The sequence below is a fragment of the Pieris brassicae genome, chromosome 2, assembly GCF_905147105.1.
Source record: "Pieris brassicae chromosome 2, ilPieBrab1.1, whole genome shotgun sequence".
Taxonomy (NCBI): domain Eukaryota; kingdom Metazoa; phylum Arthropoda; class Insecta; order Lepidoptera; family Pieridae; genus Pieris; species Pieris brassicae.
Window position 1 is genome coordinate 10,636,872 of NC_059666.1, and position 23,952 is coordinate 10,660,823.

The 23,952-nt window shown below is 35.5% G+C and overlaps 1 protein-coding gene across 11 annotated transcripts; it reads left to right on the top strand.

The window, feature by feature from the left end:
• Nucleotides 1–23,688, top strand: LOC123718316 (serine/threonine-protein kinase tousled-like 2). Of its 11 annotated transcripts, XM_045674742.1 has the most exons (17): nucleotides 1–263; nucleotides 847–903; nucleotides 8,937–9,022; nucleotides 10,402–10,455; nucleotides 15,021–15,114; nucleotides 15,801–15,953; nucleotides 16,571–16,725; nucleotides 17,024–17,122; nucleotides 17,375–17,515; nucleotides 17,965–18,170; nucleotides 18,509–18,740; nucleotides 20,016–20,167; nucleotides 20,772–20,915; nucleotides 21,281–21,428; nucleotides 21,610–21,860; nucleotides 22,153–22,372; nucleotides 22,620–23,688. In XM_045674742.1, exons 2-17 carry the CDS (start codon nucleotides 879–881, stop codon nucleotides 22,791–22,793), a joined length of 2,334 nt encoding a protein of 777 aa, XP_045530698.1. In that variant the 5' UTR covers nucleotides 1–263; nucleotides 847–878; the 3' UTR covers nucleotides 22,794–23,688. The 11 variants fall into 11 exon arrangements, with proteins under 11 accessions (XP_045530698.1, XP_045530710.1, XP_045530706.1 ...); XM_045674754.1 differs by lacking the exon at nucleotides 10,402–10,455 and having other exon boundaries at nucleotides 2–263; XM_045674750.1 differs by lacking the exon at nucleotides 1–263 and having other exon boundaries at nucleotides 867–907.
• Nucleotides 23,689–23,952: the final 264 nt, after the last annotated feature.

The following is a 23,952-nucleotide window of genomic DNA, read 5'->3' on the forward strand; positions in this document are numbered from 1 at the left end:
TAAATAGTAATTTGTATTTTTTGATTGTTGAGAAGTTAACTATTTAAAGGGCCATACATTTTATTCTAACATGGTACTTTATTGAAAATTAGATATCATTTAAAGGAGGTTCATTTCTATTTTCCAATTATCCGAGTTAAAAGTAAAACGACCGCTTGTTTACTGTTTATTTGTGATATTATGTTACGTTAATCTTGAATGCGTCGCCATTTTCGCACTTATTGCAATCGGCTGCAAATAGAAGGTGTTTTAATAACAAAAAGGTATTGTGAAGTGTTAAATAATTGTGCGTTTACTTACTTTTTAACATTACTAAATTTCATTCTTAAGAAGAACTGCAGTATGATTGTTTGAACTCGACAAAATAAATCTATAAGAGGTTAGAAACAAGAATCGTAAATATATGACTTCTGTTTACATATTTTTAAATGTAATCGCGACAAATTGATTTTTTCCGACTTATCTATTTCATGCGAACAGCATACTTCCAGAATTTAACTATTTAAAATAAAAGTCATTGCATCAATAAATTTTAATCGAATTATGTCATGTTCAAACCAACTATAAAACTTAAGTAATGAAATATACAAATTCGATCAAAGGTTAATAATATCTCATCATAAAGTATATTTTCATTATTTATAATTTATTTACTGTGCAAAATTATTTTAATGTTCTAGTTTCTTGTTAGAACTAGAATGAACATGAAATGATTAATTAATACACAGGATCCCTTAAGAAGTCCAGTAAATTTCTTTGCTTTAGGTATTAAGACAGTTCTCTACAGTAAAAAACCTAATAGTTTAGTTTGTAAAGTTCAAAATTAATATAATAATTTTGTTGCAGTGTTAAATGGGTAACCCCATAGAACCACAGGCATGACGGAGAAAGTTCTTCACCCAGGTAAGTAAGTTCATATTTTATACTGTACCTATTTGAGAAATTATTACCAATATTTCTACTTATTAATATTAAAAAAAGTAGTACTGGTATAATTACAGTAAGTTTTTTTGACTCGAGGTAATAAAAGAATTTCACATAGCTATTAGAAATACAATAAAAGTATGCAATCTATTAGTTTAAATATTAGTATATCTTAGTGTAAAAATTGAAGTAAAGAATATATATATGTTATTAAAACAAAATTATCTAGGTTGACTATATAATTATTTGTTTATGTTTTTGGAGATTTTTATAGCTGGTTACAAATTTATTGTAAATGTGTGAATGGCCCATTTTTGTGTCCATTTCACATTAACATACTATTTACATTACTCTAAGATAGTAAAATATATAGCATCTTGGCAAAATTAGGTTAATTAATAATATATAAAAAATAAATAACATACATACCTTCTACAAAAGATCAGAATTTGCATTACTTTAGAATAAATTTTGTGTAGTTTACGTCTATTTTGATACCTAACATCAACTGTCGTGGTTAATATGAAGTTTAATTGCCGCGTTTTTAAAATAAAAAGTGATTTTTTTTTAAACTTCATTATTACGTTTTTTTGTACCAAGAAGTGATTTCGTGTATAAGTATAATTAATATATTTCCTGGTTTTGTTTTGAATTCCAAGTGATTTTAGTTATGTAATTTGCTGTAGATAGATTTTTACAACCGTAAAATCACAAAAAATCCAGATCCATTTGTGATGAAAGACTTAAGTTTTCTAAAAGCTTCTTGTGCAATTATTGTTTTAATAAACCCTATAATATAACGTGCTTAATAAATTATGACGTCTTTTAGAGTATTTTAATGCCATTTTGATATTAAATATTGTATTATGGTTACCAGTAAAAGTTATTTTGAAATACCATATTAATTTTATCAAAATCATATTCATATTGTGAGATTATAGCATCCTGTTTTTGCTGACGTATTAGCTGGTTCCCATCTTATATCTTATCGTGTTTTAATAGAATGTGCTTTGGATTCGCAAATGAAAGTGTTACTATCTGATTTACACTTGAACTAAAAAATAAATATACATATTTGGTCGTGGGACACATTTCATGTTTCATTCTTTTCTTTTCGAGGCGAGTGATACGCCTTTTGTATCTTGACACTCGTCATTGATTTTTACGTTGTTTTCCCTCACCATACAATCAAGTGATAGTTACATAGAAAAATCCACGTACGCAGAGTAGAAAACTACGTTAAAAGTAAGAGTCAGGTAGCAGGCAGGGTTTGAAGGTTTATGGCAAATTCTTGTTTACCGTTTAAAACAAGAAAAGCGACATTTGCATTTCGCACACAATAAAACACAACTATGAGTTATTACGATGCGATATATACAAATGTTCATTATATAATATATATACCTATAAAATACTTTAAATATCACACGGTTAGGTAATATGGTTAGTACATTCTCTCGGTACTATAGAGTACTGGATACTGTTATTCCTGGATTCTAAATATCGTTACTAAGTGAATATGTTACAATTAATTAAATTGATTACATTAATAATTATTAAATCACTAATTAAATTGCTTTTAAGGTCATCTTTGTGAAGAACGCACCCTGTGTGTAACTAGTGAAATTACTAATGAAACAAGTGTGTCTAGTTGCGAGACTTATTACACTAATTGTGGTCTTTGAGTTAGACATAAGTAATTTTATAATAACTAGAAGTCGTATATATGCCCAGACAGTTTGTGTGTACACTAGTTTAAGTGTGTGCATCGTTTGACACATCGCAGTTGAATCTTTATATAGGTACGTTGCGAGGGCCGAAAAACTATGTAAAATTAGTACATAAAGCGTGGATCGATGCTAGTTGTCGACGCGACCACATTTGTATAACATTTGTAGTAACGAATATTTACTTGATATTTTATATTGAAGTACATAATATTATATAAAACTAAAATCTTTATTTTTTTAAACTACCAATTTTCGCACATGCTATCGTAAGGATATATAGAAATACCGCTTACAAGTATATATTTAAATGAAAATTATGCGTATTAGAATTTGTAAATCCCGACTAGATTGTACAAGAAAATATTAAGACTTTGGGGTCAGAGTATATCATCAGCTAGGCATCTTAACTAAAAATGTGTTTATTTCATATTGTAATATGCATTACTTTATGTTGTTTACATGTCTACAAGCTTGGTGCGAATACGAACTCAAGACAATATAGTAGGATGAATTCTTAAAAGGCCGTCAACGCACTCGCTAGCCTTCTAGCATTGAGAGTGTCCATGGGCACTTAACAGCAGATGAGCTTCCTGTTCTATATAAAAAAAAACAATAGTCATTCGCCGTGACCGGGATTCCGTTATCATTCACTGCTTATTAGAATCAAATGCAATCCTATTTTAAGAGATTTATCTGGACAAATATATAATAGAGTTATTAGATCCCGTGGGTTAGTTATTTGTGACGCGTAAAATTGTGTAAAAGAAAGTGGTCGGAAACTGGGTGATCGATTAATTGAAAATTTTCGCATAACTAATGTACATTTCTTGTATTTGGTGGAATTATGGAGATGTGATGTTACTTCTTTCTCAATTTAGGGTCGTTTGTAATACATTTGGTATATTGAAAATCTCTCAAAATTGTATTAGAATGCTTCCCAAAATGAGAAATCTGTGTGTATGCCTGCAACTTTTAAGTTACATTGGATAATTGCGCTGACACAAATTATGGATACTGTGTACACTGATTGTATTGTCTACATTGATGTTATAAGTCATCTGGGGGCCAGTGAACTGGGCCTATTGCCGTTCTACGAGTGCGAGTGAAACCTTGCTTCCTCGAGGTCAATGAACTGTTCATTTTACTGCATCTGTTGCAAATACTTGAATGTGCATCGCTGCCACCAATTCTATTAAGTTCCACACGCCGCTTTTCGCTGCCTAGCCAAGTGAAAAAGTCGTTTGCGCTATAAAGAAACTGAGCGAGGTTGAATTGCCAATAGAAAGTTTATACTGGAGTTTCACTGTTAATTCTTATTAATAACCATGTTTGTATTGAATCTAGGGTACGTCAAATGTATCACCAGGTGTTTGTAATAGTAATTTTATCCTGTTTTTGGTATATTTTGATGTAAATATGTACCAACTAATAAGTGTCGCAGACTAGATATTGCTATGTGGTGTATCAGTCACACGACATTTGTTTTAAAACATGTCCCTTTAGACTCTATAGTATAAAGCTTAGCTTTACAAACGATGTCTTTTTAAATTAATGATGAATTTAAATAAATATATTGCTGTGTTAAGTATGAAGATTTTATGACTTCCATCGCGTTAATGTTGTACGTCTGTATCACATTAAATATAGTTACATCAAATTCCGTTAGGTAGTTTTTGCGCGAAAGATCCATCCTTGCTTCCTTACAGACTTTCGCGTTATTAGCAGGATATGGATATGCATATTCATAATTTGATAATTTATGTTTAAAATGATTCCTATACGAATTTAAAAACGTGTTTATGGCTCCAATTTTTTAAATAAATTGGATTCATTCTGAATCTATATTTTCATTCTGTGGATTCTTTGAAGTAGTTATGGGCTCTTTTCTTTACCGGAGTTTGAAAAATCGAGTTCAGCGGTGTATGGCCATGATCTTTGCACAAAAATAAACAAAGAGCTTGCTTTAAGATAGATGTTATGGAGATGTGTATATTATTTCATTATAATTATATGGAGTGAATTTTGATTAGTGCATAGTTTTTTATCATTTATCTATACGCCGTTGTTATGTTGAACGTTATGTTATCTAGTAACAGTGGATGGTTGGTGTGATTCATAGCTTTGAATTTTTATATTGTTTTTGATATGGAAAAGTGTTAAGTGTCGACACAGAGGGTAGGGAAAGATCTGGGTGTTTTAGGGGTGCGGTCGGTGGAATGAGGGAGTTATATAGTGACGCGATCACGTGTACATTTTGCAGCCTGTATTGATCCTGTCGTCTTTTTCTTGTTAAATGCGGCAGCTCAGCGTGATTTCCGACAGTTTTCGACCCTGATCGATGTAAATTTTGTTTGTTTTCTTTAACATTTGACTGTATGTTCCTCATACTCGAGCTTTGTCTGGTCATATATGCCTTGTTTTTTTTGCATATTACGTAGTAAAACTATTTTAGTTTAATGTCAAAACTATTTTCTTAGTAATGGCGTGCATGAAATTGTAGTAGAAAATTGTCTGTTTTGTCAAGATCTCGTTTATTAGATAAGTTTGCTCTTTAGCATTAATACAATTAAGACGTAGTGAACGGGTGCCGGAATGTGGCAGGTGGCATCAGATCTCTCCAGAGCCCAATAGCAGCGTTGTAGTGTTCAGCTCCGATGCGAACCGTGTTCCCGTTTTGGGTGCGTGCCATTATTTCTTTACTTTATTTTTGTTTCAAAATCCGGTATCTGTATTAGGAATCGAATTCAAATTATGGTATTTCTGTCTTTATATCATTAAATAGTATTTTTTGCCCTATCATTTTACCACGGCAATGTTCCGGCCGCGTCCCCGACACATGTGAACAATTTATCTAGGGACTTTTCGTGAGACTTTAGTTATTTTTGGTAGACATAGCAATAGATCTAATAGATGTGTAGAAAAGGTGAACATGATTTGAGATAGCATGCGTGTGCTCTATTTTAGTCGCGGTGGCACACTCGGCAGCTAATCGCCGCGTCACGTGGCCATCGCCGGAAGGACGAGGGGTGAGGACTCGCGGACGAGGTAGGGACGTAGGAATGCAGTCACCACAGCGCTCTGCACGACTCGCCGATTGATTGTTCAACTTCTTTGTACTTATTATACTTCCATTTCATTCGCGAAATTATCTTGTCGAACTGTTAATTCGCCGGTAGGTAGCATGACTCGCCTTGGGAACTTAAAATATACCTTATGAAGATATTACTGTCAATTTATTTTATTAAATGATATAATTGTATATTAAAATTAGTTTCATTACCAATAACGGCAGGTATTAACAGTTGTGTGTTGATTTTTGCTTCATGAATGCATTTATTATTGCAATAAGCAGCCGCTCGCAAATGAAGTGTGCTGACTGATATTGCACTCGATGTGATTTCCTTTCATTTCTTGTATAAATGTAGTGACTAGTGATGTTCGGCACTTATTACAGTATCGTTAGATGAAATTGTGGAGAGACAAGTAATTGCAGCGCGCGGATTGCAGGCGATCACCCCTCGCCCCGCTGGGGCGGCCCGCACTCGAACACCGTAAGTAAACAGTCTGGTGTTTATCCGCGTCTCGCTCACACCGACCGCGTCGCGTCGCGCTTCTGAGGTGCACTCGCTATTCCTATTATTTTCGTGACGGGTATTGCGCCGAAGCCGATTCCCGCATCCTCGCCCCGAGACGTGAAGTCCGGTCTCGCGGTGGAGGTGGCCGTTCGCATCGTACGCTAGTGCACGCCCGAGGCTGTCCCGTCGCGCGGGTCGCGGCTAATGGAACGTTTGTTTTGCTCGCTCTCGGCCCCTCTGTTATACACGAAAATTATGCGTCACGTCCCATGGATCGACTCGATGTTACGTGTGCGCTACGGATCCGATCGCCTCAGTGACCGATAATGTTATTGGGTTCCGTATAACTAATTGGAATGTTGATGTGTCTGTGGTGGTGACAGTGTGTGGATTGTGCCCCGGCTGTGCTGATGCTACACGTGAATGTGGATGGGGATAGTGGAGTTGGAAGATGCATTTCAAAGAGTCGTTTGCAATGAGCGATCGTCAGAACGAGCGCGGCCGCCGCAACTCTCGCTGCAAGGGTGGGTGTTTACAGTGACAGCTCTTAATACTGTTGTGATCCGTCACACGTCTTGTCAGCTGTCACACACTTCGATAGTTTAGGGGTTTCATCGCGATCATAACTTTATCATTTTGTATAGATTTTTACAATGGCCGTTAGTTTTCAGCTGCATTAACTTTTCCATTTGTTAGTTATGTTGAAGGTCACACACACATGGACGTAAGATAGGAACGTATGCTTTAGGTACAAGTCGTTTATTGTGTTCGTGTTTGACAATTACATATTAAGAGTACACATTCGTTTGATAATAAGGTATGTTTTCAATAAAATATTTTAAAATGGGTTTTGGTTTGAACTTGTTTTGGTTTTAGGTATCGAAATGTAATCGTAATTGTACACAATTATTGTCCAAATCTAATAGATTACAGTTATCAGTAAAAAGTAAAATGAGAGTCGTGCGTTTACAATTGTTGGATTTTTTATTATATTATTATTGATAATAACGAATTAGGTAATTGTTCTTGTTTTAGGAAATTAATTATACGAGATAATTTTTCAAGTTTATTTTACAGTATGTTTGTTGTTTAATTAATATGTTTGTTCAATGTAATTGAAATTTGATATAGTATATAATTTATGTATGTTATAAATACTTCTGTTTCAAATAATACTTTTATGATATGCAAGTAAAAAATAGTTGTGGACGATTTGGTAGATTTACATGAAATGTTACCAGCGCTTAAAATTCGTGAATACAAAATACGATAGCAGAGGTACACCGTGTATAAGGTACTTACACAGGTAGGTATTTTGTCTAAAGTCCGCTCTCTGAGTAGTCCATTAAATTATGTCCATTGGTGCAAAGGCAAGTGCAAATAATTACGGCTACGCAAATTTTAATGATTTAGGAATTAATGCTGTAGTAACGTTCAACTTCCAATTGTATATTTAACTAACTAAATGCTTAGTAAACGGCTTGTACGGGGTTTAGATCATCATTTATCGTATTATACACTCGTAGACGCGAGTATTTTTCTTTAAATCCGACAATGGCGGTATTGTAGGCCTCTGAAAACGGAGGTGTAAGGGGGGTGGGGGGGACACAGAGGATGGAGGTGAGATCATAGTGGCGAGTGGCCTGGGGTGGCGATCAATATGTACATTGAGCATATATACATATAACAACGTATATAAATAACCGCACCTAACTTCTCTCAACTCGTCTGTCTGCTCCAGATACTGCGCCAAAAAACCCCTCTCGCCCCTCACTTCACTTATTTTTTTAATATCAAGATTAAATCAATATATATTTGTAGGACACAAGTACGAACAGTTGTATTCTGTACGAAACTTAGCTATTGTTATATGTAAACGTCGTTATATTACCTTTTTTTTCGATTCACGCATAATTACTACATGTAAATTGTTTTATAGTACTAGTTTTTCTTTGTCTTAGTCCCAGATTTGATATCTGGAGTAAAGTGTTTTTAAAAATATATCGTATAAATTTGTTGGCCTATCAAGAAACTGCGTTGTTACTTTGAGCCATAGCTTACAAGTATAGATCCACAACAGAATATCCCCTGTTATTAGAACACGAAGTAGCTCTGTTTCAATAATCACTGATGATTCCGTCTCTGTCGTACATTTTTTATTCCTCGGGTTTTTAATTGTTCGTCTATATCAGTGGCTGTGTTGATGTTTTTTTCACGCAAAACATAACAGGGTGCCGGTCTATTGTAAATGCTCGTGCGTGGATTTTAAGTTTACCTGATTCGAGATATACCTTGTATAAGGGATTAACTTAACACACGAAACACATATTCACAGCACCGATTACAATTTTCTAGACAATTGAATTTCAATATCATCTAAGGATCGTAAAGTTTTTATAAACAAAAGTTCGTAATCGACTCATCTAAATATCACATTCAACTCTAATAACAAAACACCCTTCTTTTGAGGGTCGAAAATATAGAGGCGTGACCAAAAGGGGTCGATCAATGATACAATTTTTTGGCTTTAAACAGAATTCGTACTTAAATCAGTCATTATGACAATATTAAACGAGAAAACATCCTCGTAAGTCAATTAGGAAAAACTGTGAATTTTAATTGTGCCATTACTTTTCCTTATGCATTTCTGTTTTTTATATAGTAAAGATTATTTAGAGCTAGATGTAATAGTAATTTTGTATGGCAGGCGCTGGCGTCAAAATGGAGCACTTCCAGGCGGCGCTGGATCCTCGCAAGCAGGAGCTGCTGGAGGCTCGCTTTCTAGGCGCCAAGGTCAGCCTTTAGTTATTCAATTTATTTACAAAACCAGCCATACTTGCTTCGTTACCTTGAATTCGAAAGTGACGTTATCGATTAATTCGTAACCTAAAAATACACGCTTCGAACTTTTGCGACTCGACGACAGATTGATGACATTCAAATTACGCGCAATTCATCTTTGCGCCACGGCTGGTATCAAGGTTTTTGTTATGTATAAACTCAACTGTTAAACCAATTTGTACTAACATCGGGCGAACCGAAAAACACGGCGCGGTTGTACATAAAAATATTAATCACTTTACGTAATGTTTAATTAACAAATGCTCCGAGACAATTGCTTGATTCTTTTGTTCTCGCGTTTCCCGCATTGGTTGGTTCGGTTTATCGGTACTGTGGAGACGTTGCTATGTATCATTGAGCTACGTCACCGCAAAACAAGCTCACGCTTACGTGTACGAAAGAAAATGGCGGCCCATCGCGATTCGAGTGCACAATGGAAAAGCAACGATTCTCTATAAATAAAATGGTCAAATGCCGGCGAAACGTTTTTGTAAAATGGCACTAGCAATACAGTTTTGTGGGAAAAACCTTGTAACAATCGCGCTATATTGTATCCTCAAAAAACATTCTAAACGGTTGAATTTAATTTTTATATACATAATTATAAGCTTTTGCCTTTGAATAAGTAATGTGTTAAGTAATTAAGCGCCGTTTAATAAGCGAAAAATTATTTTATATTAAGTCTGCAGTAATCTCGAGGCAACTTCGCGGTGTCGCATGATTATAAATTAATGTTCATTGTGTCGGATAGCTGTATAAATATGTATTATGTATAGCGATCTCAGCCAAGTGATGTGGTAGGATATGTAATTCCATTATGTGGCTCGCCTCCGTTCGTCTACCCCGCCCCTTCGTCGTACCTCAGCCCCCTTTCTGCCCTATTGACGCGTCGTTTTATCGCGCCACAGCACTGCTTCGTTTCTAAAACTTATTCAAATACGTCTACATTACATATCGATCGTTTTCGAGTTTTATTTCACTTGGATTAGAGACATCGCTTGAACTTAGTTAATAATCCAACTAAATCTAGGCTAAACGATGGTTTCAGTAACTCTCCTTATGTGCCTGACATAAGTTGATACGTTATTTAGTTAGCATTTTATTGGTACCAAGATGGCGTGGCGGATGATTGTAAATGGTATGTAAAATGAACTAGGGACATCAGACTCAATCTGCAATGAACTAATAGCTCAACTCTTAGCAATCAGAGCAGAACGTGTAAAGATGAAACAATTATTTAAGAATATGGAATCTACGAGATTTGTTGGTTATCAATTTACATTGTATTCTATGCTCTTATCATGGGTTTTGTCACTAAGCCCTCTTTGCAGGTGAGCGCGGGGGCGGTACTGGTTGAAAGCCAGCGTGTAACCGAGTTCAAACCGGTGAGTTATTTTTCGTCCGTTCATGCCCTATTTACACTGTCGTAGGAATATTTAACACGAGATATTTTTAATAATAACGTTTAGCGCTTGCGGTCTGTCGAGCGTCGTGTCACCTTGATATCAATTAGGTTTCAACAAGTGACTGAGGAGTATTGATTTTGAAATGAGACAGCATAACGACGACTGAATGGGCACTTGTTTTTTTTATTGATATTATCTTGACACGTGATAAAACTTATCTTATAGCTTCACTATATTGACCACAATTACCTGTTTCATATGTAAACTTTTATTTAAAATTTAAATTGTTTTGAATGCTAATACGTTAATTGTAGGTGTCAAATATGTTACTTGTTATTGTAACTTATTTTAGTTAAAATAATGGTGTGTAGTGGAAGTTGTGGGCGTCCTCGGGTTCAGTTGCTATTGCCAGTGGCTTTTGCTCGGAAGGGGTCAGCGACACTGTCGCACCTCGCTCCGTGCTCCGCACTCGACATGTCCCTGTCTATTGCCTAGATATTTTATCGCGTCACGTGACATAAAAATAATTGAGTTGATGTTTTAAATATTGATAAAGCGTTGTATTGCCTCTGGTTAACATAGCTTTTACACATTGAAAGAAAACATATTTTTAACCGGATTAAAGCTATTTGTATTATTATAAACTTATAACTATTTTTACATAATTTTAAATTTTTAAATTCATCGTGACCACGCACGCTGTAAAGTACGCGAAACGTCGGAAAATTTTAAATTACGACGGAAAGTTTTACAAACATAAGTTTATAATAATACAAATAGCTTTAATCCGGTTTTTTCAATTGATAATGCGTTTATTTCGAAAAACGACAGAAAATAACTTGTTTGTAATAGTTTAATGATAGCATTCACAAAATTTTATCTTCAAAGGAGTTAAGCTGGTTCAAGATGTATTGTTGCATTTTTCATTATAGGAACGTTGATAAAAATGTATTTATCATTAACATGGTTGTTTGGATCAAAATTGACGGTTTAAAATAAGTTGTATACACACGTAATTCGAGCACAGCAGCTGTATGTCGTAGTATGAGTGTTTCTTTACAATAGCTATTTACTTTGAGACGGCCCATCGGATCGCTTTGCCTTATACCGACACGTATAAGTTGTAAAGAGGGAAAGAGATATAGGCCTCGGTTTGCACATTCAACGCGAAGGGAAATTATAATATGGCGCATTCGGCCTCGCCCCGCCTCAGCAATCCGACAAAACTCCACTGGTTGCTTAGCCGTTCGGTTCCGCAGTTATTTTTACACAACCTTTCGCACCGATCGTCACCGCACTGCATGGGTACACTTAATCAGAATGGACGCCTTTCACTGTAATAGCACATGAAATCATACTCGTAATTTTCGCTTGTTGTTTACATTTTGAAATGTTAAATAAAATTGAACAAGGCGGTAGGTCTGCACACGTCCGCAGCCGCGGAGGCAATGAACGCCGACCGGGGAAGGAAGGCGGGTGCGGGCGCCGGGCGGCCTGTCATGCGTCAGCTGAGCGTCATGCCGCGACATTGCAAGGTCCGCCCTTACTGCCTCGGCTGACCCACTGCGCCACGATCCTATCGAAAAGCGTTGGCGTTGCCACTGGCAATAATAGTGTTTAATGCTCGCTATAATATTTTATAACATGATCGAAAGACTAAACTCACTTTAACGCTAAAATTATCTGCTGACTTCGAACCTTTAGAACGCGATATTTTCCAATATATTAATCGCCGTGCGTGGTTCTTATTTTATGCTTATATGTTGGTACTTTTGATTTATACATGTGATTTACTTCCGCGTAAACTCAATAATCTATTTAGGTAACATTACACTGTTTATTACAATTTATTAATTAATTTCAGCTTTAATGAAAAATTAATAGAAGTACATTTTTACTATTTACTTTTTATTTTTAAGTCTTTGTAAAAAGGTTAACTGGATAAAAAAAAAAACAATTCTTCGAGTTGTAAAGATTAACTAGTTAGTATTTGCTACTTACTAAGTAAAGTGAGAGTAGGTAAGGACTGACAGGCACTAGAGAATAATCAATATTGCAGGCTCGTGTTCGAATGTCTCGTTGGCATTGCACACTTGCCGAAGTGGCGCTCCCTCTTCACCCTACACCCCTCGTACTAGAAAATTGGGTTAAACAGCACACGGCTCTACCGCACCGGAAGAGGGGATTCGGCCAGAGCTGCGCTTCAACAAATGCGGGACAAAGATGTGACTGAGTATCGATTGTCTTCGTATGCGTTCGCAAAGCACAGTTGAGGGTTTATAAGCGCTAATATACCAAGTTGCGTCGGTTAAAAGTTAACGTCGGATACAAATACAATTTTATGTCAATAAAAATACTCGCCATATTAGATTTTACTAACGGTTGACCTTTACAAAGAATCGAGGAGGGGGTTCCTCCCTTTTTTGACAGTAAGGTTGGTATTACAAGAGAGGGCTAATACGAGTGATTCGGTACAATAATTTGATAAAATATCACATTTTTAAGGTATGACGCGGTCCGCAAACTCTGCACACATAAAATATGTAATATATAAACATGCGCTAACACTAGTTGCCAGCTCGCTAACTTTCCATTTGCCTGATGCTAAGCGTGCTAAAAATAGAGTTACAAATAACTTGTGCGCCGCAAATCATTGTTCGATTCTCATTGTACCACGTGATAACATTCCTTTTATTGTATATTCAGTTTTTTATGCTTAAAGCTTTAAATAGATTTGAATTAATTTAATTATGACCTTGAAGAAGCCGTTACTGTAACTTCCTCACTAGATATAAAAATAAAGTCGTCTTATAAGGAGTAAATTTAACTTAAAGATAAAGAGAATACAACCTTTAGTCCGTTAATAATGTGAGTACAAAATGTGATCGATAATGTTTTTCAAGCGTTTCGGATTTTCACGTGTCCCTTATCAGTGGTTACGTAGATATAGTTGTTTGTCTTGCTCTTTATCGTATATTTCATTGAGTGGGAAGTGGGTTTGCGGTTTAGGTACATACTTAACAACGATGACCGAAATATTTGACATTTAAGAAATGTAAAAATTTCAATACGACGTTGCATTTAACACGATTTTTTAAAGAAGGCTCTTCGCTATTAAAGATTGATTGTGGTTAAAGTCGTGTTAAATGTCTTTGTTGGCAAAACCGGATTGCCGTTAGAATAAAGGAATGCCGCGGTTACCTGCTCAGTTTGCAGTGACTAAACCAGTATGTGGATAATCTGTTGGTTAGTGCTTAGACTTGTTTAATTTGGATTTTGCCATACATATAATACATAATAAATTTTGTAAGGAATTGTAATAAGTGCCAAATGTTTATATATAAGAACTGTAACATTAAAGGCAGCCCATTTTCCAAGGTCATTCATCGTTACCAAAATATATCAAAACTTTTTGGGTAATATTATTTTATACACGTATTATTGTAATACTACAATAAGGGTTTGATAAGACGTCAACCGCAATTATAAACTGCGAAAAATGCACTTATTGGTAAAGATAAAGCAACATGCACTAGTGTCAAGTTTTGAAGGTCATCCGTCATGTTTCTTTTGTGTAAAATGTATAAATATTAAAAGAATAATTTTATTTGCTGTATTATCTCGACAGTTAATATACCAAATACAAAAAATATATGTATATATTTGCCTACGTATCGCGTCCAGTAAGCAGTTTGTTATGGAACACGGGCGGAGCGCTGATATAAAGTAGGTAGGTACTCGTTTACCGCAGGTCGGTGGCACTCCGCCCCTGCCCGCCACCCGCTGTTGCCACTCCGCACAGTACCTCGTTTTGGGAACGATCGTCTAAGTGCAGTGTTTCATAGGCGCTTAGTAATCTTCTTCGATTATTATCGACCTTGTTAAAATGTTATTGTTGTTACCTTGCAATTTTTAAAGCTAAGCAATAAATAATACATGTATCGCTTTAGTATTGTTTTTACAAGTTTAAAAAGAGTAATTTTATAAGTATTTGCAATCTTCGATTGCTTCGCAATTTGCAAAATTCCAATAGCATACATCGCGGTCATTGCAACAAATATGAACTTTGAACATATTAACGAAAGGAAAATCTATTACACTCTAATCGTTGAAGATACCACGTAGTAAAATCATCAATTTAATAAAAGTCGGCCTTGTAAAATGGCGCTTTACTAGACATAATACCTATGACTTATGTGTTTATATCTAATGTTGATTGTTGAACGGTCGAATACGGAGCAAACTTCGTGACGGTCTCCATTCTGAAGTCTGTGCAACGTCCCCTCTCCCCGCCCCGAGCCCACGGATGCGTATCCGATTGTCGCGAGCCGAGTGCCGACTGGCGTTTACAACTTGACAAGTAGCTAGGTTAACGTTTACCAGATTATTTTTGTAATTTATTATAAAAAAGTGTTTTAAAATGCACCACATATTTAAAGCCTGACTTGTGAGTAGCTAAAAATAAAGAAACTTGTCAAATTAACGAGTTTAGACGTGGATTAATGTTTGCGAATCATATGTATTGACGCCATCTTTCTTTACAGATGTCAGCTGGCTCACAAATTCAAATGGCACCTCAAACTACTGTCAACACGGGCCAGCCAGTACATAATAATCAGGACTCCAATATGAGCACAGGTAATCTGTGATTTACTGATGAAAAATGAAGTTTTACGTGGTGCTGTGCATGTGGGCAATGATGTTCGTTGTTTATAATCACGGTTTTATCAAATTAAAATATTACTTGTAACTGTGGGACCTATAAGCCCCTAAGGAAAATGGAAAAAGGATTCAACGTCACAGGGCTATTGAATGATGCCGAAATGGAATCGTAAAAGTGCTATATTCTCTGAACAATCCATTTCATGATGCATGATCATAAAAATGGGTCAAACTTTATTAAAATTGGTCACACCAACGCTTTTTTCAAAAGTGAGTACTTTGGTGATTTCCTAGTTAAAAGCTTGCATTTTTTGCATTTATTTGCATTTACCTATTATTTACATTTTGATTCAAATGATCAATTTTTACCATTTATTTTGATCAAAATGCAAAATATAAAATTTATGTAGTTACTGTGATATTTTAATAAAGTTATTATATTATTTTTTTATATCAATTTTTAGTTCTGATAATCTATGCCATGATAAACATAGCTGCCAATGTGCACAATTCTTGAAGTGCACGCAAGAATTATGTCACTACTTTTATTAAAGATGCTGCATAGCAACAAAAATAAATAAATTAAATTATTTATATTCATATTCAATTAATGTTACATTATAATACAAGAGCAAAACTCAATATGTATTTGTTAATTTCAGGATCTTCTCATAGTGATAAAGAAGTAGATGCATTAACTCCTGAAAAGTCAGCTGCTATGAGAGGTTCTGCGACTGTACCAGGCAGTGCTTTAGTGCCACCGAGTGGAGCTACACCTACTATAGCAATGCCAGAAAGGAAAAGAAAGCGAAAAGGTAATGGACATATATTTTATATAATATTTATTGTAACAAACTCCCTTTGACATCATTACTCATCGTGTCACATATATACAGCACACACTACTTGAGAACTAGTATTGTATGGACATTGTTATGCTAGAATATTGCATGATAAGATATAGGGAATGCTAGGTTTCCATCCATCAACTTTTTCTATAAATATTAGAGCCCCTGTTTTGAAATGTAAATCTGTAATCAAGAATTAAAATTTTCCTTATGAAGTTAATACAAGACATACTAAAAAAAATCAATGGGGCTACAACCTTTTAGGTCTGGGCCTCAGATATCTGTTTCATGATCATAATACAAAACATACTGTTCTAGTATTTAATAAACCTAAAAATACTTGTAAAACTGAAGTTTATCTAGTAATCTGGTTTATTCAAGGACCATGCAATACATTGCTTTTATGTTATGGTATCCAATGTCGCTAATGCTCTGCATCTGCATACTAAAAATCCATAACATTGCCATGTTTACTAAAACTAACATGTATGTATTCCAGTGGTTTAGGAGACATACACACATACATATGTTACATGGAATTAAGTGATTTGCAGGTGTTAAATAGAAAGTCTAAATAATTTCAGGTGAAGAAGGTGTTGGCGGGGGTGGGGGTGGTGGTAAGCAAAGAAACAATTCGGATAAGAACATTCGTGAATATTTCTCGAAACACCCATCGTCCAGTCCGGTCCGGCACACCGGGGCGAAGTCACCGTCGCCGCAAAGCGCCAATTATCCTATGGTATGTTAATTCATTTAGATGAAGAACTTGACATTGGAATACATTTTGTTACCAAGTTTTGAATTTATTATGAAATAATTATTCTAAAACATATTATTGATGCATGATGCATTTATTTTTCGAATAATTTTTAGAACTTTTCTATTTTATTCTAAATGATTATTTGTCAGAGTTAGGACAAAATGCAGTATATTTTATGTCAGAGTAGGAGACAGGGTATTCTAAGGACACAGACACAAAAATAAGTCTGTACTAGAAGCCATAAGATATTAGGCTATAAAAGGCTTTTTTATCACAGTACCCACCGTCACCATCATCAATATCATCAATATTGGCTCCGGGAGCTGATTACTTACGTTCCGCCTCGCAACAGCGACCTCACCCTTCTGTTAAACAGGTAAAAGAGTGTGAATTTTAAGGTGAAAAGTGTTAAGAATCAAATTGATACATTAACCCCTTTCAATTGTTTACTTATAATGAAATAGGTACACATTGATCTGACTAAACACATTAATTTGTGACAACACTGAACTAACACAACTGAACCATGACCATATTAATTGGACTTCCAATGCCTGAGTATATAATAAAATAAGTACTTTATAATTTTGTACATGGTTTAAAATGTTTTTTTTTTATTTATTCACAGATTCAGACAGAAATGACATGTCAGAGGATACAAGAGTTAGAAACTCAGGCTTCGTCTGACTTAGAGCTAAGAAATAATAAAATAGATGAATTAACAAGGACTAATGAAGAGTTGCAACTTCAAGTTCAAGCGCAGAATAAGGTGAGCTACTTAAGTTTTTAAAAGAATTTATGATAACTATAATTTCATTATTATTCACTAATCAACAGTCTGTTCCATTACGAACTGTTTTCAAAGTGCAAGTGTTAATTGTGCTGTAAAGTTGCTTTTGTAAACTTAATATTTTCTATATGTATATACATATACATGTATTTCTATATATGAAGAAATGTGGACCTAAACATTTTGCCTTTAAAAAAATTATAAAACAGAAATTAGAATTGAAGAAGCTTAATTTATGTTTATATGTATTAAATTTTTTCTACTGAACCTAATTGTTGTTTAAAGATTATTGATATATTTATATAATTATTAGTATTAGTGTATTTTTATATCTGTTCTACTCCCAAAAATAAATTTCACTAATGTTTACTTTAACTTCAAAAAAATTCACCCCTTTTATTGATTGAGCTCAAATATTTTCCTTACAGGCTATCGATCAACATAAATCACATATTAATAAATGTATAGAGGTTGTAAAAAAGTTATTAAATGAGAAAAGTACTATAGAAAAGAAAGAGGCTCGGCAGAGATGTATGCAAAACAGATTAAGGCTGGGACAATTTGTGACTCAGCGAGTTGGTGCTACTTTCCAAGAGAACTGGACTGATGGATATGCATTTCAAGAATTAACAAGGTGAAGTTCCGTATTCCGCTGAGTATACGGCGTTGTCAATTTGTAATTTTCTATTTTTCTAGCAATATCTCGTGTTTGTGTAAATTTAAACAGTTTTTGTAACTGTGACATGCATCTACAATCATGTATCGCTCTTCTTTCTTTTAAAAATATATATATATATATATATATGAGTTTCTTCTCACTATAAATAAATTGGTTGAAACAGAACGTTTCTCCTTAAATCAGTCAATCATCAGATTCTTTGAAATTATATTAAAAATGTTTAAGTATGTTATAAATGAAATATAATCAATGAATGTTGCGATTTATTTTAATGTGATGCTATATGGAAACAGGCGGCAAGAGGAGATAACGGCTGAGAAGGAGGAGATCGATCGGCAGAAGAAGCTACTGATGAAGAAGCGGCCGTCCAACAGCGAAGGCAGAGGCAAACGCACGTCCAGCGTAGCCGCGCCCACGACCCCCCAGCCCCTGCACAACGGCACCGACCCGCCCACCTTCCTCAAGCCCGACCCTCTACCCAGTCTCACCTGGCAGGAGTACTACGAGGCCGACGAGATCCTGAAGGTACTTGTCCAAATACAGTCATTGATACTAAATCTACAGAAGTTACTACCTATTGTCAATAATATGCAATATTTTTCTAGTAGTGTGTCCCACATGTTTCCAATGAATATAAATGTAATTTCTATTTAAAACAGTTACTTAATTAAGTAACGGCTAACCAATCACAAATATTGTAGTGATTTTTATACAATCAAGTAGCCCTTTACATAATTGTGTTTGCAGATATTCATGAAATATATAAATCCCTAATATCTGTATGTTCAGTTGGTATAATTACTCATAAAAACATATTACAGCCCACAAACAGCAACCATGACCTGTCATGTGAAACTTGTAGCTCAATCAAGTATTAGTAGGTGAAAGGAACAATCTATTGCATTATTGCACCATGCACTTGAATCAACAGTTATAGCAGCGAACCGTTTCGCGTACTTTTCAATATTTTGTTCCTATTCCGACATTAGGAATATTTTATTTTACATATTGATTTGTTGGTAAAAAAATTAATTTAGTATAATATATAATACAATTTTTTTAACTTTTGTATAAATATCCAGCAAAATACATAACACGTCATATATCTTATTTTCTACCTATTATTTGTATGAGGTACAGTGACCGGTTAGCGCCCGATATGGTGATGGTACTTAGTATGTGCATCCCACTCCCAAAGAAATCTATATATGTATAAAGATATCTTGCTTTCTAGAGTCATAGTATCTGCAAATCACTCTAAATCTATTTACGCCGTATTCCTATTGGGACCAGTGTTGCCAGATCAGGATTGCCCCCTAGATTTAGGGGTGTCTCAACTGAGTTAGGGGCAGAACAGGGGGAAATAATTTTTGGGGGATTTTTAGAGGACATTTCAAAAACACGCCAAATACAGTTTTCCTGATTTTGGAACTAAATTTAAGTTCGTATACATGGTGAGAAAAGGATATGAGGTTAACCTTACTAATTGTATATTCGTTTAAGCAAAAATCTAATAAAACTTGTACCTGTCAATCCATTTTCTATTATAGATACTTTGCGCAATGCCTTTCATTTCCCAACAATCCCAACATGACCGCCGCTTGATAGAATCGCGCCATGGCCCATTCCAACATCCGCTTGGTGAGGGCATCCTAGGGGATTTCTGGGGCAAAATTCCGTAGTACGTCGCCGAGACCATCTGGCAACACAGATTGGGACGCCTTAGTCCCCTGCTTATATTTTTATTATAATTTAAAAAGTTTTAAATTGTGTACTAAATATTACCGTCACATTTTACAGCTACGACAAAGCGCGTTGAAAAAGGAAGATGCTGATTTGCAGCTCGAAATGGAAAAATTGGAGAGGGAAAGAAATCTTCACATCAGAGAATTGAAGAGAATACACAATGAAGATCAGAGTAGATTCTCGCAACATCCAGTGCTGTCTGACAGGTGAGTTATATCATTATTTTAGTTTATTTAGCTATTTTACTATGTATTATTAGTAAGCTCTTTGGGATGTGTACCTCAGCTTAAATGGGCCTAAGGTGACAACTTATATGTCCATAATACAAAATTACCATATTAATTTGCTGTATTTATTTTTTAAATATTTAGATAGAGATAAATTTTATAAAAATACATATTCTGATATATTTTATTAGCTGTCTGCATTCTGTGTAACTGTATCCGCCATTTTGTTATACAATACTATGGCAATTGAATAACTCTATTTAGGGTTGATCATGAAAATCAATTTAAAGTAATTAAGGAAAATAGGTTGTTAATGTGACAAACACATGAAGTAATTAATACAAAGTATACAAAAATAAAATAAATAAAAATGTCTGATATTTAATCATTGAATAAAATGCTCTTAATCTACTAAATGTATGCAATAGTTTTAGAATAATTGACATTGTAATTGGTGTTATAGACATAGTACATATTAATATTGTGATGTTTTAGTCATACTGTTGCAAACCAAAAATACTTGAATATGTAACTTCATATATCTCCATATATACATACTATAATATACAATACTTTGTTACAGATATCTGCTGCTAATGCTGTTGGGCAAGGGTGGTTTTAGTGAGGTCCACAAGGCCTTTGACCTTAGAGAACAGCGCTACACTGCTTGCAAGGTTCACCAGCTCAACAAGGATTGGAAAGAAGACAAGAAGGCCAACTATATCAAGTGAGTCCGTATACACGTGTGCCATTATGTGTGTTTATATATGGTTTTATTGCTGCTGTATATGTATTTTGTCTTATGTCTTGTCTTTTTCAAAAAAAATGTTGATCTATTGAAATTGAAATTATTTATTTAACTATTTTTATATTTATGCTTTAAAGCTTTCATATCAATTTAAATCAATTTAATTTAAAAATGCTATACTCCCATAGTCGTAGAGGAAGAATAACAATTAGAATCTCATACATTATGTATATAGTAAATAATGTTTTCGGGAATTTTAGAGGTTTCGGAAATCAAATTATAATTCCTATATATATAAAATTATCATTGAAAGACAGTATATATGTATTGAGGTTTGTTTACAGACACGCACTCCGGGAGTACAACATTCACAAGGCCCTTGACCACCCTCGGATCGTGAAGTTGTATGATGTTTTCGAAATTGACGGAAATTCATTTTGTACAGTGCTCGAATATTGCAATGGCCATGATCTTGACTTTTATCTTAAGCAGGTAAGATTTTAATATTAGAAAAGGATTTTGGGGAATGTTCTTTAAGTAAAAAATTAGTCTCAATCTTTGGTAATTCATAATATGAGCTGATTACAGCAGTAAACATGATATTTTGTCCATTGAGATTTGTTTTAAATGCCAAGCATTCAGTAGTTAGTAATTTATTTATTTGTATTCTCAGCATAAGACAATACCGGAACGAGAAGCCAGATCAATAGTGATGCAAGTGGTGTCTGCATTAAAATATCTAAATGAGATAAAGCCTCCGGTGATACATTATGACCTCAAACCGGGAAATATCTTACTCACCGAGGGAAATGTCTGTGGAGAGATCAAAATCACTGACTTTGGCCTCTCAAAAGTGATGGATGAGGAGAACTATAATCCTGACCATGGAATGGATCTCACCAGCCAAGGGGCTGGTACCTATTGGTGAGTAGAGATTTTTTTTCTTGTATATTTATTTCTCAATTAGATTTTTGTAAAGACTTAGTAAATATTTTTAGAAAAATTGATAGGTTGGTTTTCTTAAAACTGGACACTATCTGTGACCATAGAAAATCACTTCCAAATTGGCCTTTGTAGACTTATTGTATTTGCCATATTGTAGGGTTTTGACAAGAATTACAATATTAATATACAATTTTCTCAATAGGTCAATCTAGGTTTATATTTTATTTTGCAATTAATATATACATTTTAAATAAACATGTATATTTTTTAGGTATCTTCCCCCCGAGTGCTTCGTGGTCGGCAAGAATCCGCCAAAGATAAGTAGCAAGGTAGACGTGTGGAGCGTGGGTGTAATCTTCTACCAATGCCTCTATGGGAAGAAGCCGTTTGGACACAACCAAAGCCAGGCGACTATCCTCGAGGAGAACACCATCCTAAAGGCAACGGAGGTGCAGTTTGCCAATAAACCCACTGTCAGTAACGAGGCTAAGGTAAGAAAGCGTGTCCTGAGCTTGTTTTTAATAATAATAATTGTTTGGGTTATTATTATAACTGATTAATATTAGTCAGTTGTCTAAGTGCGGAAATTGAGTCCACCCTACCTACCTACCTACCTATTAGTCAGTTATAATAAGACACACGACTACTTAGACCGAAATTGCTTATGTATAAATTGTAAGAAGCGAAAGACCCTCCGATAATTATTTGATTACAAGAACTTTTACCTTTTCCTCGCAGAGTTTCATCCGCGCCTGCCTGGCCTACCGCAAAGAGGAGCGCATCGACGTGTTCGGGCTGGCGCGGCACGAGTACCTCCAGCCGCCCATGCCCAAGCCCCGGGGCGCCCCCGGCAACACCCACGCCCACCAACCGGCCTTCCCGCCCTCCATGTACGCCAGCTCCTCTTCCTAGCCGAAGCACCGCCGCCGCGCCGCCAAGAGATAGGCCTGCAGAGAGACCCTCACCGCCGCCGTCTCTCCGCCCGACTCGGGGCTAGGGAGGCGGCTAAACGTTTCTAAGTGAGAGGTCACTGAAATTACAGTACGAAAGAATACAGTCGCCGGGTCCGCATTCCTGTCCGCCGTCTCACCGGAGTGCCGGGTCGGAATGCGAGCCTCATTTTTAATACTTAGATTTTTGAGAATATTTTAATTTTTGCACACTGTATTTCGTCAACTGTAATTTTTCGGTGAAAATACAGTACTGTAACTAGTCGTCCAGCGGGTCCGGAGGTGGACCGCTGGCGAGCACCCTTGTGCGGGTATACGACGTATACACGGCGGACTGACTGAGTTAAACTTGAGTGGTGGTGAAGTGCTATATTCGCTGAGCTGACTTTGCGTGAGCTTTCGCGTGGACGTCGAAGTGCGAACTGTAAATAGAATCTCCCGCGTCCATGAGACTAGTGTTGTTGAGTGAAGTGCTAGGACATGATAATGAAGCTGTCGAGAGTGGGAAGTGATATTCTCGGGACTTAGGCCTACGCCCACCGCCCGGCCTCAGTGTGTGTAATCGAAACGGTGACGAAGTGAAAAAGATTGAATGTCTTTCCTGTTTTATAATTAAATCGAGTCTCGAGTGACTGTTTGCTTACACACACTGTGACTTCAACTACAGCGGAACTCGGAGATAACTATTTTAAAAATAAAATTGTTTAACATTATGCTTACTGTTGACTGTATTTATTGAGGTGATAAAATGTGATTCTCCATTTCTTGAATGGTGTCATCCTTATCACTAGAGAGGATCCATGGGAATATCCCTTGCATATTATATAAGTTATCCCTATTAAAAAAGTTAAAATATTCATAACGTCTTTTCCTTATAACTCCTGACAATAATGGCTCAAAGAAGACTCGTTACTCATCGCCTCGAAGAACATTCTCTTGTTTTGGACATGCCTTACAGTTTCCTATCCGGAATTGCAAACATGGAAACGATTCTAAATATTACATATTACTTGGCGTTTTGTCGTACTGGCCACTGACCTCAAATACAGGAGGTATTTGAGGTTAGGAATTTCAAATTCAAATTTGTACAGCTATTTACTCATGTATTTGTGCTTCGATGA

Excerpts from the sequence above, each read along its gene's own strand:
- LOC123718316 (XM_045674739.1), top strand. The coding sequence starts at position 6,681 with ATGCATTTCAAAGAGTCGTTTGCAATGAGCGATCGTCAGAACGAGCGC. Across the intron at positions 9,023-10,401 it reads CTCGCTTTCTAGGCGCCAAG|GTGAGCGCGGGGGCGGTACT; the intron begins GTCAGCCTTTAG and ends CCCTCTTTGCAG. Across the intron at positions 21,861-22,152 it reads CAAGGGGCTGGTACCTATTG|GTATCTTCCCCCCGAGTGCT; the intron begins GTGAGTAGAGAT and ends TATATTTTTTAG.